Genomic DNA, 18529 nt, shown 5'->3' with positions numbered 1-18529 from the left:
TCAACTATTGATACATATACTACATGTATCAAAACATGTTAAATGAAAGAAACTCATCACAAAACACCACATATTTTATGATTCCATCTGTATGAAATGTCCAGAATAAGCAAATCTAGAGAGATAATAATCAAACTAGTGATTGCTTAGGGCTGTAGGGTTGTAGGAAAGAACGGCTGTGTGTGTGTGTGTGTGTGTGTGTGTGTGTGTGTTGTTTGAGGAGGAAGGGACTGCTAATGAGTATAGAGCTTCTTTCAGAGCCTATGAAAATGTTCTAAAACTGTGGTTATGGTTGCATAATTCTGAATTTACTAAAATCCACTGAATTATACACTTTTTTCAGTACAAAGAAAATACCTTTTTTATGATTTTTTTCTCCTTAGTATAATCTATATCTTTTTAGTGTATGTGCTTTGGATTTGATGTAGGTTCCTTCACAATTTACTGCAAAAAGGTAAGATAAATCTCAAAAGAAACCCGTTAAATCATAACTATTTAAAAATTAATATCAGGGGTGCCTGGGTAGCTCAGTTGGTTGGGCGTCTGCCTTCGGCTCAGGTCATGATCCCAAGGTCCTGGGATCGAGTTCCATATTGGGCTCCCTGCTCAATGGGGGGCCTGCTGCTGCTTCCCCCTCTGCCTGCCTCTCCCCCTGCTTGTGCTTTCTCTCTTTCTGTGTCAAATAAATAAAATCTTAAATAATAATAATAAAATAAAAATTAGTATCGATAAGTAATTTGTATAGGCCTATTCTTACTAAGAAAGTATTAGAAATGTACCATTAATAGTGAATGTTTTGAAATGTAGGTAATGTATGTAAAATTTGGTATGCAGAAAAACAATTGGTTGATCAGTGGAGTTTAATGCAATTAAAATGTTCATCTGGAAGTGTGTTTCTGCAGTATCTGTCTTCAATCTTGTTAGGTTAAATATTTCTTGCTATTATGTTTTAATTCTGACAACTAAACAGAATATCCAAAGATACTTATGGTATTAGTAGTATTTCATTTTTTATTTGAATTGATAGTCTTTAGTTGGCTTTGGCTTTCTAGCCTAAAAAGAAATTGGGCCAGAAAATAAATAATTATTCACTAAGTAATAAAATTCATGAAAAAAATTGTGTTTTATGCATTTCTTGGGATGTTGATGTAAAATATTGATATAAGTAATATGTTAGTAGATGTTGCTAAATAATAAAATCAATTGCATTGTTAAGTAGTAAGAGAAATAATTGGCTCAAACCCACAGTGTATTAATTCAATATTTGTTGAATATCTACTACATGTCAGGTGCTGTGCTGAGTGCTAGGAATGGAAAGCAAAAGTTACCTTAGGTTCTCATAATTGAATACAGGAAGGGCAGGCAGTGAACAGTGATCATGCAGCTTTACAGACTTGTTGCTGATGGAACTCAGCACAGGGTTCTATGAGAACAAAGAGGCAAATCACCAAACCCTAGCACAGAATCAAATGGCTTCCTGGACAAGGTGGCACCTGAGTTAAGTTCAAGTTGGAAAGGTGAAGGAGAAGAAGACATTCCATGCTAAGGCACAGTGACCTGAAGGAACATAAACGTAGTAGATGAAGGAGAGAGAAAACAGTAGGCTTCTTCTGACTGCCTGTCTTGAAAAGAAGACAAGAGAGAAAGGGAGTGTGCAAATGAATGAGGAAGACAGTACTGTGCCTAGACTGAGGGAGGGTAGTGGTGCAGGGTGATTGTGTGCTGCAGGGGAGAGTCAGCCAGACAAACAGAGACTGAAGATCCAGGACGGAAAGGTGAGAAGTGGTAGCAGCCTTTCCTGTGTGCACTGAATGTTCTGCAGCAATTACCACAATATGTTAGTTGTTGGCATATCTGACTCTGACTCAACTAAACTCCAGACTAATCACTGAGTCGTAATTGGTCTTTCTATTTCCAGGCCAAAGCATGCTAAATTACACACACCCGGCCTTCAGTAAATAGTCTGTTAACTAGTTAGGAGATAGGAGTAGAGGCCCAAACCCTGGAAAGGAAGAAAATGATCTTTTCCACAGATAGGAGGGGAGTCAAGTAAGAAAAAAAGGGCTGAAAACATAAAAATAAGATCTTAGGTGTGTAATGTGTGTTCTCTGGGGGTGGACAGAGTGTGGGGAGCAGCAAGTTAAGTTATTGCTTTGTTGATATCTTTCTGGGAAAGTCTTTTTTTTTTTTTTTGAAGATTTTATTTATTCATAAAAAACACAGAGTCAGAGACACAGGCAGAGGGATAAGCAGGCTCCCCCTGGGAAACCTGATGTGGGACTCAGATCCTGGAACTTCAAGGATCATGCCCTGAGCTGAAGGCAGAGCCTCAACTGCTGAGCCACCCAGACAGTGGGAAACAGTCTTAAGGGTTGTATTCAGCAGCCTGGGAAAAGAGTACATGACACATGTTTAATTGATCCAGCTATTTTCTTTAAGAAGGTCTACCTAAATTTTCTAAGTAACAAAAATGACTTAGGGAAAGTTTCTATTTACATAAATAACATAAAAAGTATTTTTAGTGTAGGAATGTGCTTTGTATTTTTTCAGAGTAACAGCCATATTATAAACCACTCACAGAAGTTAATTCATCTTTATACTCTACACTTTAATAAGATTTATTATATAAAAGAAGCTACTCATTAAACTATAGTAGGACCAGTAAGATATTTTCAGAGGGTTTTTAATCAAAAAGTTTGCTGAGATCTTAGTGACCTTATATGTAATTTCACCAGGATTTTGAAAGGTAATTTTTTAAAAGCTACATAGAACATATGACTACTTTTCAAGATCTTAAGTTAAAATTTTTAAGAGAAGAATTTAAAATGTGGCAGAAACCCTATATTTACATTTTTAACAGTTGTACTGAGGTAAGATGGACATATAATAAACTGCACATATTTGAGGTATACCCTTGGTAAGTTTTGACATACTATACACACTGGTGAAATCATCAGCCTTAATCAAGATAACAATTATATCCATCACCCCCAGACATTTTCTTGTGTCCTGTGTAAAATCTTGCTTTTGACCTATTCCCAGGCAACCACTGATCTGCTTTCTGTTACTATAGATGAGTTTGTGAGTTTTTTGTTTGTTTGTGTTTTCTAAAATTTGAATCTTTTATTTATTTTTTAAAGATTTATTTATTTATTTATTTATTTGAGAGAGCACATACTAGTGGGGGAGCCCGCATGAGGGGCCAGGGGAGGGGCAGAGGGAGAGGGAGAGGGAGACAAGCAGATGCCCAGCTGAGCATGGATCCTGACCCAGGGCTGGATCTCCCAATACTGAGATTGTGACCTGAGCCAAATTTAAGAGTCAGATTCTCAGTGGACTGAGCCACCCAGGTGTCTCAAATCTTTTAAATAGGGAAATAATATTTAAGAATTTTAAATCTTTAAAAGCATTTTAGATTTGATTCTTTACATCTCTAATTATATGTAGTTTAAGAACTTGAAGATAGAAAAACTAGTCAGCTAATAGCTAAAGAAGCCAGGATGTAGATTTAGTCAGAAACCACATGGGAATGACTGCCTAATTATAATCTGATTCATTAAACACTTTCTCTTCCCTCCCATTCCCCAGTCCCTAAAAAGAAGGGGAAATATAGGGATGAATGGAAAACTTGCGATTTTGCCATTAATAAAATTTTACATGTTAATATATGGTTAGCACAACAGAACTAAAAATAATGTTAATGCTCTGGGCCAAACTTAGTATGCAATCTACCTTCATAGATTACTTAAACCAGAAATCCAATGTTTTAAAAAGTCAAGCCAGAATTTGTAAATGTGTAACGGAAAGATCTGAAATAAACTTCTTAAAGCTCTCTAGGCTGGGAATTTATAACAAAACTATTATTCACTGAAAATCTGTGTGTGTGTATATATTTGTGTACTCTACCAAAATAAGAAAACTTATTAAATATTTAAAGTATAATTTAAGTTACCACTTACTGTAAGCTAATACTTTACTATATCAAAACTACCAAACATGGAAAACCAAAAATGTTTATGAATGTAGATAATTTCTTTTTTTTTTTTTGCATTTTAACTTGTACCTTTAGTAATATTTTCTTTGGTTTGAAGCTGACAATGTATAATGTATTACCATTTATGATAGAAATATAAATAGCACCAGAAGTATTGTGAAAGAAAAAGCAAATGGCCACTTATGAAAGAAAGAATCTGAGTGAGATTTCATTTCTGTTGCCATTTGTCTTGTGGAGTGCTTAAATACTTAGAACTAGGCAAAATATGACCCAAAAGCTATCTGGCTCTGCAGATATTAATTTTGTATGTTGTAAAGTATAAAAAGAATTAGGTAGTAATTTGGAAAGATACTACTTTTTCTATAATTATATTAATGTTCTGTATAAATTGCCCTTTGTTACCATTCTAATTAATATCAAAAGATTTTAATGGTCAGGGCACCTGGCTGGCTCAGTTGGAAGATTGTGTGACCCTTAAACTTGGAGGTTGTGAGTTTGAGCCCCATGTTGGGTGTAGAGATTATGCTTTAAAAATGGAAAAAAAAGTTCAATGGTCAATATTTCATTATGCAGATTACTTTTGATAGATGTGTCTATTTTTCAGGTCTTCTATTTTAAAATGCACAAAGTATCACTATCCCTACTCTTGGGCTGAGTATTTATTTTATTTTTAAAGGTTTAATGAAGAGACTAGAGGAGGAGATAAAATTTAATTCTTATATGGTAACTGAAAAATTTCCTAAAGAATTAGAGAGCAAGAAAAAAGAATTGCATTTTTTACAAAAAGTGGTTTCAGAGCCTGCCATGGGCCATTCTGATCTTCTTGAGCTTGAATCTAAAGTAAGTAATAACCATCTTCTTTTTATAGCTCCCAATGTTATCTCATCCCCAGTCCTGTAAAAATTATGTGAACTGCTTTCTATAGTGTCCAACTCTTGACTCTTACATTAATCTGTACTGAATTTGACAGCTTTTATGAGTTCTTTGTGAGAAATTATAGCATGTAATGCTGTTATTTAATCCACATGATGTTGTAAAGACTTAGTCAACTGATTAGAAAACTAAGCAGCTTGGGTATGTAAATTAATGCATATAATTGACTCATAGGTTTATGTATTCATAATGTAATCATTTAAATGGTAAATTTTAAAATATTTTGCATATCATTAATTTTATAAAATAAAAAATTTAAAAATAATTTTCAAAAATAATAACAATTTTATATTTAAAGCTAATATAAAATAAAAATAATAATTTTCAAAAATAATATAGCAATTTTATATTTAAAGTTAATATTTATATTAGCCTTTTATGACTGCTTTGGAATTACTAAACTTTCTTTTAATGCTCACTGAAATCTGGTTTTATGTTATAATATTTTTGTTCCATAGAAATAAAGCATCAAGCAGATACCTATTTTTAAAAAATAACAAATATTATAATTGAAATATTTTGTTTTGCTAATCCTTTAATGTGTTTAATATGTGCTTAATAGCCACGATAATTATACATAATTCTGACCACTTCATTCTTTTAATTTACTTATAGAAATTAGATGTCCAAATGAGATTTGCCTCAAATTTAATGTCATAGAATTAACAGAACTCTATCTAGACTTTTTAAAGGATATACTGAAAACCATGTAATTTTTGTATTACTTGAAGGACTATATGCTTCTGTTGGCTTTGTTCACTCTTGTTACATTTGGTAAAGAATTAATGAGTAGGATAAATGGCAGCTATCATTGAATCACAGATCTTTAGAATAGGAAGGGTTTTTAGATGTCATCTGTGTCAACTCAGTTGGGTTCATGAATTCCTTGCACTAAATCCCTGGGGAATGTTAGTCTGACTTTATCACTTGCAGTGACTTGAAACTCAAAAGCTAAAGTAAGGGATAACTTCAGATTTGTAGAAATTGTCTTTTTGATAATGTATAAATATTTCACATAGAATGCTTTAGGATAATTTAAACATGGATGGTTATATGTCATCAAAATGTGTAAATATATATCATGATCTATGAAATGTAAATGGTTTCTAAAAATAATCATAACAATCCACTTATAATTAACCTATTCCTTGTGAGAAATCACTGGTAAGAACATAAATTCAAAGCTTGTCCCTTTGTGTAATCATAGAAAGAGTTTTAAACTTCTTTACTGTCATACTGTTTTAGATAAATGAAATAAACACAGAGATAAATCAACTGATTGAAAAGAAAATGATGAGAAATGAGCCAATTGAAGGCAAACTCTCACTATATAGGCAACAGGTGAGACCACTCTTTGGGCCCTCGTATTTAGATCTTTCATCTTATTGGTGGACATCTTTGTAAATCCCCCAGGCTGTGTTGTGGATAGTCTTAAAGCAAGAAGGAAGTAAAGAATAAATGCTCTTCTGTTATTGCTAATCTCCAGATTATAACAGAAAATGTGTGGAAAAGCCACAAAAGATGTATGTTCAAGTTTGAAATTCAATATACCTGATCATGTTTAGTTTCCTTACCATCTACCAACTGTGGTGATAGAGCTATTTGTGTTTATCTCTGTGAGTGTGAAACTTGCTTTTTTAAATGAAAGCTTAAGTGGTATAAAATAAAAATATTTGTAATCTTTAATGAATTAAAGGCAATATACTTTTTTCAGGTTTAAAGTTAGTTTGCAAGTATAGAATAAGTTAAATCTTAGTGCTAAGGCGTTTATCATTTTATCCACAACTATTAGATTGTGAGAGTATAAATGTCCTGTATTTCTAGACAAAAGGTTCAAATGAAAACCATGTATTATCTGAAAAGAACCCAGTCAGGAGTAGTTTAGTGTGATGAGCATTCTGTAACATCAGAAAATACTGAGCTACATAACAAAGGATTTTTCACAGATGCTAAAATTTTTTAAAATATTTTTATATTGGAGAATTTCAACCATATATAAAGGTAGAGAAAATAGTTCAATAAACCCTCATGTGTCCAAGGCTATAACAAGCATGGCCATTCTTATTTCATTATACCCCTAGACCTAACTGGATTAAAATCTTAGACTTTAAATCATTTCATCTATAAATATTTCAGAATGTATGTCTAAAAAATAAAAGTTTAAAAAAATTAACAGCATACCACACCTGAAAAATGTCATAATTCCTTAATATTGGCAAATGTCCAGTGTTCACATTTCCTTGATTTTCTTTCTTTCTTTCTTTCTTTCTTTCTTTCTTTCTTTTCTTTCTTTCTTTTCTTTCTTTCTTTCTTTCTTTCTTTCTTTTTCTTTTCTTTTCTTTTCTTTCTTTCTTTTCTTTCTTTCTTTCTTTCTTTCTTTCTTTCTTTCTCTCTCTCTCTCTCTCTCTCTCTCTCTCTCTCTCTTTCATTACTTTGTTTTAATTGGGATCCTTACAGGATTCATGCACTGCATTTGATTGATCTGTTTAAGTCTTTTTTAATCTATAGATTCTTCTTGCCCCTTATTTATCTATTTAATAATTTTCTTTCAGTTGATTTATTGAAAAAACTTGTTTATCCTATAACATTTTCCATAGTTTGTATTTTACTGATTGGGATGGTATGATGTTCTTTTTTTTTTTTTTTAAGAGAGCACGCACATATGCATACCCAGGTGCCCAGGCTGGATCTCATGACCCGAGATCATGACCTGAGCCTAAATCAACAGTCAGATGCTTAACTGACTGAGCCACCCAGGTGCTCTGCCTTGTGGTATTCTTTTAAAATGTTCCTTTGTTTCCTATATTTCCCATATATTACAACTAGAAGCTTGAACACTGGTTTGGTTTTTGGCAAGAATATGTTCTAGATAGTTATGTACTATCCACTTGGAGGTGATAATATCTGGTTATCTCTTTTTTTGTAGTGTTAGCAGACTTTGATTACCATTGCTCATCCATTAATTTCATTAGAGTTTATAAAATGTTAGTACTATGATTCCTTCTCCATTTATTAGCTGGATTGCCTCTATAAAGAGAAACCTTCTCTCATCAACAATTTGATTACACTGAGCTGTAAGTCATATAGGAAAGGCAGGCTACATGCTTGTTTCTTTATCAGTTTTCAAAAAGGAGTGATTTCCTTCAACTCATTTTCATTCTCCAACAGTAAAAGTGATCACTTAAGGTAGTTTTTCATTTTTTAGTTGCTTGTTTACTTAACGTCATTATAAATCATAGATGTAATTATATTTGGTAAGTTTAAAACATTTTCCTTAATCATGCTCAAATTGTCCCATTTTTAGCTAGTAGGAGGCTTTTCAAGGAACTTCTGATTCCTTTTTAAGATTCTATTTGTCTTTGATAATGTCCTTGCTTTCTGGTATGACTAAGATATTTATATGCTCATCTTTTATATTTCCTACCCTAGGGCTTGGAATTAGACTTTATGAGCTTGATTTGTTTTAGTAGGAAATAATATCTAGAGACTGAAATCTGAGTATTAGGACTTCTCATTGCTCCTGGGTGACCATTATTTTAGATCTTTTTAGTGGACAAAGCTAGGAAACAGTTTTTTTCTGTCTTCCTAATGTACACCATGGGTTCATATTTATCCTTCCAGGTCAAATTCAAGGCTACTGGGCCTCTATCAATCTCACATCCTCCTCCTCCTCCTCCTCCTCCTCCTCCTCCTCCTCCTTCTTCTTCTTTCTTTTCTTCTTCTTTCTTCTTCTTTCTCCTTCTTCTTTCTTCTTCTTTCTTCTTTTTTTAAGATTTTATCTATTCATGACAGAGAGAAAGAGAGAGAGAAGGCAGAGACACAGGTAGAGGGAGAAGCAGGCTCCATGCAGGGAGCCTGACGTGGGACTTGATCCTGGGTCTCCAGGCTCACGCCTGGGCTGAAGGCAGGTGCTAAACCGCTGAGCCACCCAGGCTGCCCTCACATCTTTCTTCTTATCCCACATTGAAAATTCTCAGTAACACTAACATAATTTAATTATTTGCTTTAATCCACACTTTACACACAATCGTTTCAAAAAAGAAGTAACAATACTACCACCAAAAATATGATAGCTGCTAAAAATTGTTTTTTAGTTTATTTTATCTTAAGTATATATCCCACTAGGGATAGATAAATTACTGTTTTGTTTTTATTTTTTTAAAGATTTTATTTATTCATGAGAGACACACACACAGAGGCAGAGATACAGGCAGAGGAAGAAGCAGGCCCCACACCCTGAGCTGAAGGCAGACCCCCAACCACTGAGCCACCCAGGCGTCCCCAAATTACTATTTTAAAGTCACTTAGAATAGTTCTATATGAGTACAAATTAAATTTGGTACATATACATGTTTATTTTTATTTTTAGGAATTACTTTTTTTAAAAAATGTATTTATTTTAGAGCAAGTGTGCATAGGAGTAGAGGAAGGGGCAGAGGGTAAGAGAGGAAGAGCATCCTCAACCAGACTCCCCGCTAAGCACAGAGCCCAATGCAAGGCTCAATCCCAGGACCCCAAGATCATGACCTGAGCTGAAATATAGCATTGGCCAATTAACTGTCTGAGCCACCCAGGCACCCCTAGGGATTACTTTTTAGGGGATAATTTGTTTTATAATTATTTAAAATATTTACATGATTCCAAGTCAAATCCAAAAAACAAGAAATACTCAAAGAAGTTTCTAGCATCTACTCTGGTGCTAACCATTCTAATCTTTCCTTCCCTCATAGGTAATTTTTAAATATTTTTATAGTTTAGGGACACCTAGGTGGCTCAGTGGTTGAGCATCTGCCTCTTCCTCAGGGCATGATCCTGGAGTCCCAGAATTGAGTCCCACATCGGGCTCCCTTCATGCAGCCTGCTTCTCCCTCTGCCTGTGTCTCTGCCTCTCTCTCTCTGTGTCTCTCATGAATAAATAAATAAAAATTTAAAAATTTTATAGTTTATTATTCCATTAATAATAATACATATACATTCATATATACATAATACATATACATAGATTCATATATTTTCCTTCTAGGGAAGAGCATAATATATACACTTTTCCAAGCTTTTTAAAATTCTTAGTGATATATACTAATAAAAAGAATAATCTTTATTTCTTTTTTTATAACTTTATTGAGATTCAATTCATATACCATACAATTCACTTTTTATATAAGTGCACAATTTAGTGGCTTTTAGTATATTCAGAGTCATGCAACCATCACCATAGTCGATTCTAGAACATTTTTACCATCTCAAAAAGAAACCTTTTATTAGCAGTCATTTCACATTTCCTCCCCAACCCTTAGCCCTAGGCAACTAAACTTTCCCTATAGATTTACCTATCATGGACATTTCATACAATATGTGGTCCTTTGTGGCTGGCTTTTTTCACTTAGCATAGTTTTTAAAGTTCATCCATGCTGTAGTGTGAATCAGTAATTCATCCTTTTTGTTATTGAATAGTATTCTATTGTATGAAAAGATCATATTTTGTTTATCCATACATCAGTTAATGGGCTTTTGGATAATTTTACCTTTTGACTATTATAAATAATGCTTCTGTGAACATTCTTGTACAAGTATTTGTGTGAAAATATGTTTTCATTTCTCTTGAGTATATTCCTAGGAGTGGAATTGCTGGCTCATATAATAATTCTGTGTTTAAGATTTTGAGGAAGTGCCAGAATCTTCCCAAACCAGTCCCACCAACAGTGTATGAAGGTTTTGATTTCTCCCCATCCTTGCCAACACTTGTTATTATCTGGTTGGGTTTTTTTTATAGCCATCTTAGTTGTACGCTTATTCGTATTCACAATCACATACTACCCCATTGAGTGGTTATACCACAGTTCACGCAGCCAGTCACAAATTGCACATTTGGGTTGTTGCCATTCTTTCGCTATTACAAATCATGCTTCGGTGAATGGCTTTTTGTTTATGTCTTTACATATTTTTGCCAGTGTTATCTTCAGGATATAGTTCCAGAGGTGAGATTGCTGCATCAAAGAGTAAATGCATATATAAGTTGCTAGATATTGCCAAATTCTTCTCCATAGAAGTTATAGCATTTCATGTTTCCACCTGCAGTGCAGGAGATGCCTATTTCCTCACTGCCTCCCAGTAGAGTTTGTTGTTGAACTTTTAGAGTTTTACCACCTTTGTAGATGAGAAATTGTATCCTGTGATAGTTTTAATTTTGCTTATCTTGTAAACAAGGTTGAGCATTTTCTCACATGAGTAACAGTCGTTTTAATTCCTTTTTAATTGTCCCTTTATGTCTATATCCTCACTTTTTCTATAGGGTTGTTGGCCTTTTTTTCTTCATATATTAGAAATATTTACTCTTGGGGCACCTGGGTGGCTCAGTCAGTTAAGCATCCGACTGTTGGCCTCAGCTCACGTCTTGATCTCAGGATCACGAATTCAAGCTCGTATTGGGCTCTGTGCTGGGTGTGGAGCCTTTTTTTTTTTTTTTTTAACATTCGTTTTTATTTAAGTTCGATTTGCCAACACATAGTATAACCCCCAATGCTCATCCCATCAAGTGACCACTCACTGCCCATCACCCAGTTACCCTATCCCCCCACCCACCTCCCCTTCTTTTTTTTTTTTTACATATTTTTTAAATAAATTTATTTTTTATTGGTGTTCAATTTGCCAACATACAGAATAACACCCAGTGCTCATCCCGTCAAGTGCCCACCTCAGTGCCCGCCACCCAGTCACCCCCACCCCCCACCCACCTCCCCTTCCACCACCCCTAGTTCCTTTCCCAGAGTTAGGAGTCTTCCATGTTCTGTCTCCCTTTCTGATATTTCCTCCTTATTTTTCCTCCTTTCCCCTTTATTCCCTTTCACTATTATTTATATTCCCCAAATGAATAAGACCATATAATGTTTGTCCTTCTCCGATTGACTTATTTCACTCAGCATAATTCCCTCCAGGTCCATCCACGTCAAAGCCAATGGTGGGTATTTGTGGAGCCTATTTAAGAAACAAAACAAAACAAAAAACAAAACAAAACAGGGCAGCCCAGGTGGCTCAGCGGTTTAGCGCCACCTTCAGCCCAGGGCCTGATCCTGGAGACCCGGGATCAAGTCCCATGTCAGGCTCCCTTCATGGAGCCTGCTTCTCCCTCTGCCTGTGTCTCTTCCTCTCTCTCTCTGTGTCTCCCATGAATAAATAAATAAAATCTTAAAAAAAAAAAAAAAAAAACAAGAAAAGAAATATTTACTCTTTGTCTTACTTACAATTGTAACATTTTCCCCCACTTTGGTATTTGCCTTTTTACTTTGCTTACAGTGTTGTGTCACCATGAGAAGGTTGTTTATTTTTATGAAATCAAATTTAATAGTTTTTTCTCTTGTTATTTCAGGTTTTGAGGCATAGTTAGGAATGTTTTTTCCTCTTGTAAGTTATAGAGAAATTTATTCAAGTTTTCTTTTTGAACTTCTATGTTTAATTTTTTATACTTAAGTCTCTGATCTATTTAGAATTTTTTCTGGGCTGTGCTATTTATTGTATATAGCTATTCAATTATCTAACTGTCCTAATGCCAGTTAGTAAAAAGTCCATTTTTTCCCCTATGGCTTTGAGATTCTGTTTGTTCTAATTTAAAAATACTATTGGTGGGATCCCTGGGTGGCGCAGCGGTTTGGCGCCTGTCTTTGGCCCAGGGCGCGATCCTGGAGACCCGGGATCGAATCCCACATCGGGCTCCCGGTGCATGGAGCCTGCTTCTCCCTCTGCCTGTGTCTCTGCCTCTCTCTCTCTCTCTCTCTCTCTCTCTCTGTGACTATCATAAATAAAATAAAATAAAAAAAAAAAAATTTAAAAAAAAAAAAATAAAAATAAAAATACTATTGGATTTCCTATTTTTCCATTGGCCTTTGTTCAGGTATTCATATTAACATTTACAGAAGCTTTATAATCAAGTTCAAATAACTGATTAAAGTAGCTATGTTCATCCCCAAATTGCTCTACTTTCTCAGGATTTTACTTACAATTCTTGTTTGTATGTTATTTCAGTAAGCTTTATTATCAACTTATCCAGCTCTTGAAAAAAAATAATTTTTTAATTATTGGGTTTGCTTTATATTTATTCTTTACCTCAGAGCTTACGTGTTTATGATATTTGAGTCTTCGTGTCTCCATTTATGCAAATTTATTTTTTGCTTTTTTAGGAGTGTTTGTTTTCCTCAAGGTTTTGGAATTTCTCTTGCTTACATATTTTATTTTTTGCTCTTAATATAATAATTGAGGGCTTTTCTTTCCTTATGCCTTCTGATTGATTTGTCTAAAAGTGCTATTGATTTGTTTACTGTTTTCCCATAGATTCTCTTGTTTTTTTTAGGTATACAATCATACACTATGAAAACTCCAACTTTTTCTGTCAAATTCTTACACTTCTAATTACTTTCTCTTCTAATGGTATGAGCAAATACCTTCAACACAATATTAAATTATAGTGGAGATAATGGGTATTTTTACCTTGTTCCAGATTTAGTAGGATATACTCTTATGTTTCTCTATTAAATAAGATCCTGGGGACACCTGGGTGGCTAAACCAGTTAAGCATCTGCCTTTAGCTCAGGTCATGATCTTGGGGTCTGAGGATTGAGTCCCACCTCAGGCTCCCTGCTCACTGGAGAGTCTGCCTCTTCCTCTCCCTCTCGGGCCCTCCCCACAGCTCATGCTCGCTCTTGCTCTCTCTCAATTAAATCTTTAAAAAAAAAATAAGATACTGGTTTGGGCTGAGTTTTTTATTTATTTTGTGTTAAGGAAGTATACCATCAATTCCTGTATGGTTCTGGTACTCTTACCATTCCTTCTCTCTCTCTCTCTCTCTCAGCTAGAATAATTACATAGAGAGAAACATTCCTTCATAATCTATCTTTTCATTTTTTAAACAGAGAAAATAGACTTGTTTAAAGGGTTTGCATTAGAGATTTCCCCTCTCTGCCAATTTTGTGTGAAGAAAATATTTGTACTATTTCACTTAAGAGTTTGGCTAATGTTTTTCTTAAACTAGTTCAGCCATGAGTAATTTAAGGAAATCCCCCAAAAGTTGCTAAGTAATATAAAGTGCTACATTCATGGCTAAGAGCAGCCATTTGGATTGTGTAAACATTTCTCTAATTCTGGAGAGTCACATGTTTGATTTTAAACCTACACTTTATTTATTAGAATGCCCCAAATATAATAAATGTTTGAACATTTCATTTTCAGAGTATGGATATTGATTTTAGGTAAGATGCCTATGTTGTAGTTTTGAGAATAAAACATTGTTTTCTTTCAATGAAAGGAAACCTACCATGAATAGACTTAAGGAGAGCTTCTATTTACTTACTAGAAAGTATCTTCATTAACGTTTGAGTGTTACATGACAGTATTTTAATATTTTTATTACTACTGTATTTTTGTTTCTTGCTGATGTAGCTATATTTTCAGGGCTTTTGTCTTTCAAATGTTTTGGGTTGATATTTAGTATATATTGTATACTCATATTAAACAGATAACTGATGATGATAGGTGGGAGGGCAAATGGTATTGGTTAGGAGAAGCCAACCTGATATTGAAAATTTAGTTTGGTAAAATCTTAAAAATCAATACTTTTACAAGATAATAGAAAGTTGATTGTGTGTCTAATTTTACATTCATATTTAATACTCAATTAGGCATCCATTATATCTCGTAAAAAAGAAGCCAAAGCTGAGGAACTTCAGGAAGCAAAGGAGAAGCTAGCCAACCTAGAGAGAGAAGTGTCAGTGAAGACAAATCAGACCCGTGAATTTGATGGCACCGAAGTTTTGAAGGGAGATGATGTAAGTTGAGGTGTGATATGAGTATTGTTTTTATTTGAAAACATTCATGTTTTTGACTTTTAGTTTGGTTGTCAGTAGTAGAAAGTTAATCTTATTTTATAAAACCTGGGTTTGAGACTGAAAAGTCCTTGCAATTATATTAAGATGTTCTTGCTCTATAATGACAGATCTTAGTAATTTTATGAGATAATGTTCCAAATTTTTACTTTTTAACTAAGCAAATTTATATTGGATTTATTAATTATAAATATTGTTATAAAAGTAAGACAAAATGAATAGAAACTAACAGATAAGACAAAAATTCATATTCATTTGTAAATGTCATTCCATAAAGGGCTGAGAAAATAATATCCCGAAGTTGCTTTGTCAGTAATGTGTATTTGGCCACTGAGACTGGCACCATTTAAATGACTTTACTGTAGATGCTTATAAATTTTAAAAATACAACTCAATCTTATGTTGGTATAAACTTAAATTTTTGAACAATGTGTTAAAAGCTGTTATTTGATTTATCCTTCTGTCAGACTTGTGAGATTAGTAGGACAAGTAATACTGCCATTTATATATCCGGCTAGACTTAAGTACCACAAATAAAATCCCTCATCTCATTTTCATAAAATTAGCTCAAGAAAGAATGAATAAATGAAGCACAATATCTTGTCTTAAAGCACAGTGATTTTTTTTAAGTAAGTGATAGATTATATTTTAATTCCCAATCATTGCCTGTACTTCACCACTTCTTATAAATCATTTATTTTATTAGCTACTTAGCTACTAAGCCTCAGCAAAAGCTACTTTGAAAAGCTGCTCATATCTGAACTTCATTTTTGGCTTTGAATAGTTACCAAATTCACACTGTTACAAATTGGCAGTGAACCTTCACAGTGCCAAACACAAGTGAGTTGTTCCCACGATACCACTTTTCTCTGTGGTGTTTCCAATTGTTAGCCTCCCAGGATGCCTTTAGCTTTTTGGGAAGTAGCAGATTTCACCAGTCATCACTTGACTGAAAAATTCCTTTGGCTTTTAATATCCACTTCCAGATTGCTTTAAGAGATGGGAATATTTTAAATGTTACTTGGAACCCAACAGGGTGTGCTTCGTGACATCCTTGCAATCCAGCGGGAGGCGGGAGGGAGGTTAATTATGCAGCAGTTTTGTTTTATAAGAGACCATGCTACCTCCTACCATTTTTGTCTTAAGAAAATGCTGCCCAATTGACAAGAAATACTAATAGCCATGGCCACATTTGGCATGAATAGTGCTTATAAATTCAGCATTAGATATTCCTTCTATGCAGATGTGAGGATAAAGAACATAGTGCCAACCTATTAAGTTTTATTTTTTTTTTCAGTTTTATTTTTGATAAATTATAGTGAATAAGAGAAGTATCTGATGACAGAAAAAGCATACTTTTTTTTTAAAGGCAAAAAGATAATTTTGGAAACCATAAGGTCAATTTAATTTTTAAACAATATCTGGTCAGAAACTAGAACAAATCAAGTAAATCATTTGGCAGTTACCTAAAAGAACAGAAGGTATTGGGGAACATTAAGCATAATTTTGTAAAGAACAAATCTTGGTAGACCAGTTTTAAATTCTACTTTGTTAAAGTGATAGACCATATGGACAAAAGGGAGGAAGTTTGTTACACTTAAAATTATATAATATAGCTGGACTTCAGTGAGGTTTCATTTGGTATCACATGGTAATCACCAAAAATCATGTTTATTGCCACCCATATGTTAACACAGTTGGTGAGAGAGTATCAAGTAGTAGCATGGCATTTAGAAAGAATAAGTATACCAGAGTCGCAAATAGGAGAATGAAGAAAAACAGGGGCTAACATTAATTGCGCACTTGTATAAATATAAGGCTCTCTGCTAGATGCTTTGCAAACACGTACTTCTTTATTTCTTATATTTTTGTTATTGTTATTTCTGTTTTACAATTGGGTGAAGCTCAGGGAGATTATAGATGCACTTATAAGTAATAAGTGGCCAAGCTGGGGTCCAGGTCTTTCTCACATGTTCCTGTTGACCTTGAACAAATCATTAATTAGTCTATAAAATGGGGGTAATTGCTCTTCACTGTCATTATAAAGAACACATGAAATAATGTCAAAGCTTCCAAGAAACTGGAAGGCTTAGTCATCATATAACATCTGGCATCTGGAAGTCATCATTCCCATGAGCTTCATGTTACTACATGTGTGAAAGGTGATAGAGTGGAATGGTTAAGGGCATAGCTCTAGAAATTGGTTGCTTGAGTGCAGATACTGGCTTTATCATCTTACAGCTAGTTAACCTTGGGCAGATTCTGTAACCTCTTTGTACTCACCTGTAAAATATACCTCCTAGAATTATTATTGTACAGATTAAATGAATTAATATACCTGAAAAGTGCTTAGAATAGCACAGCACATGCTGAGTGCTCACTTAAGCGTTAGCTCTTGATATTTTTATATTTTTGTCAGTCACTTAAGTGAAGAATTTGAAAGCTAAGAATATAGTTTACAGCTTAAAACTTGAAATTAATATTTCCCAAACTGGGTACAATTCAGTAGCAGTACATATGAAATAGTTTTTGTTTTTTGGATAATTTACACAGACTCAGGATAAGAACATTAATGAAAGTCATTTTAGCTACTCTATTCATGGAGCAGTTACCATGTGCTCAATCTTTATTTTTTTTATTTTAAAATCTTAAATTTTTTATTTAATTTATTTTATTTTTTAAAGATTTTATTTATTTATTCATGAGAGACACAGAGAGGCAGAGACACATTCTTGGTGACAATTGCACAATGGTGTGAATATACTTAGTGTCACAGAACTGTACACCTAAAAATGGTTAAAAGGATAAATTTTATACTTCGTGTGTTTAACCACAGTAAAACACACATGCAATATATCCTAATTTCATCCTCTCAAAAAACCTGTAAGGTAAATATTATCTCCATTTTGGTTTTTTTTTTAAATTTTTTTTCAATTTTTATTTATTTATGATAGTCACACAGAGAGAGAGAGAGAAAGGCAGAGACGCAGGCAGAGGGAGAAGCAGGCTCCATGCACCGGGAACCCGATGTGGGATTCGATCCCGGGTCTCCCGGATCGCGCCCTGGACCAAAGGCAGACGCTAAACTGCTGCACCACCCAGGGATCCCATATTATCTCCATTTTGTGATTGGGAAAATAGGCTTAGAAAAATTTAAGTAACATGCCCAAAATCACATGGTTAGTGAGTTGCAGAGTAAGGATTTGAACGCAGGTCTGACAGTCACTGTTAGCTTACTAGAAACTGTATGTCAGCCATTTGTTTGGATGTAAACCTTTGTTCCTTGATTATCCGTATGTGGTTGTTTGATCTTTCTTTGGAAGAATTTAGAAATGTGACTGTGTTAATAAGGATAAATGTAACAAATATTATACATATAGTAATATATTCCTTTGTCATTTTCTTTTTAGAGGTCAGCTAGCAGTTTTTAAAGTTCAATATTGAAGTATGCATTTTGATGCTTCCTACTCCTATTAAACTTAATATTCCAGATGTTACAATTTGTCTGAGAATTTTAGCTCTTCTGTTTGCAGATAATAAGTGCTACAGGCATTTGTTCTTCATTAGACTTTTTCATTAGTATTCCCTGGGTGTTTCTTGTTAATAAAATATGAAGTGTCTAAAAATACTCCTTTTTTTTCATTGTACTGTATCACTTGAACATTTTATTTTCATTTTATTGCCTTAATTATGGCAGTAAGCGCAGGAACGTGTTTATCTTTTATTGTGC

General features: G+C 34.0%; 1 protein-coding gene across 5 annotated transcripts in view; it reads left to right on the top strand.

Annotated features, from left to right (window-relative positions):
• IFT81 (intraflagellar transport 81) overlaps positions 1–18529 on the top strand; it is an 83540-nt gene that overhangs the window by 13269 nt on the left and 51742 nt on the right. For all 5 annotated transcript variants that reach the window (XM_041729452.1, XM_041729453.1, XM_041729450.1 and 2 more), the window contains exons 9-11: positions 4671–4834; positions 6173–6268; positions 14596–14742. In XM_041729452.1, the coding sequence (XP_041585386.1) occupies positions 4671–4834; positions 6173–6268; positions 14596–14742 (407 nt within the window). The remainder of the gene's footprint in view (positions 1–4670; positions 4835–6172; positions 6269–14595; positions 14743–18529) is intronic.

The sequence above is a fragment of the Vulpes lagopus genome, chromosome 14 (genome assembly GCF_018345385.1).
Source record: "Vulpes lagopus strain Blue_001 chromosome 14, ASM1834538v1, whole genome shotgun sequence".
NCBI lineage: Eukaryota > Metazoa > Chordata > Mammalia > Carnivora > Canidae > Vulpes > Vulpes lagopus.
The sequence above is the reverse complement of the archived record's forward strand: the minus strand, read 5'-3'. Positions and strand labels throughout refer to the sequence as shown.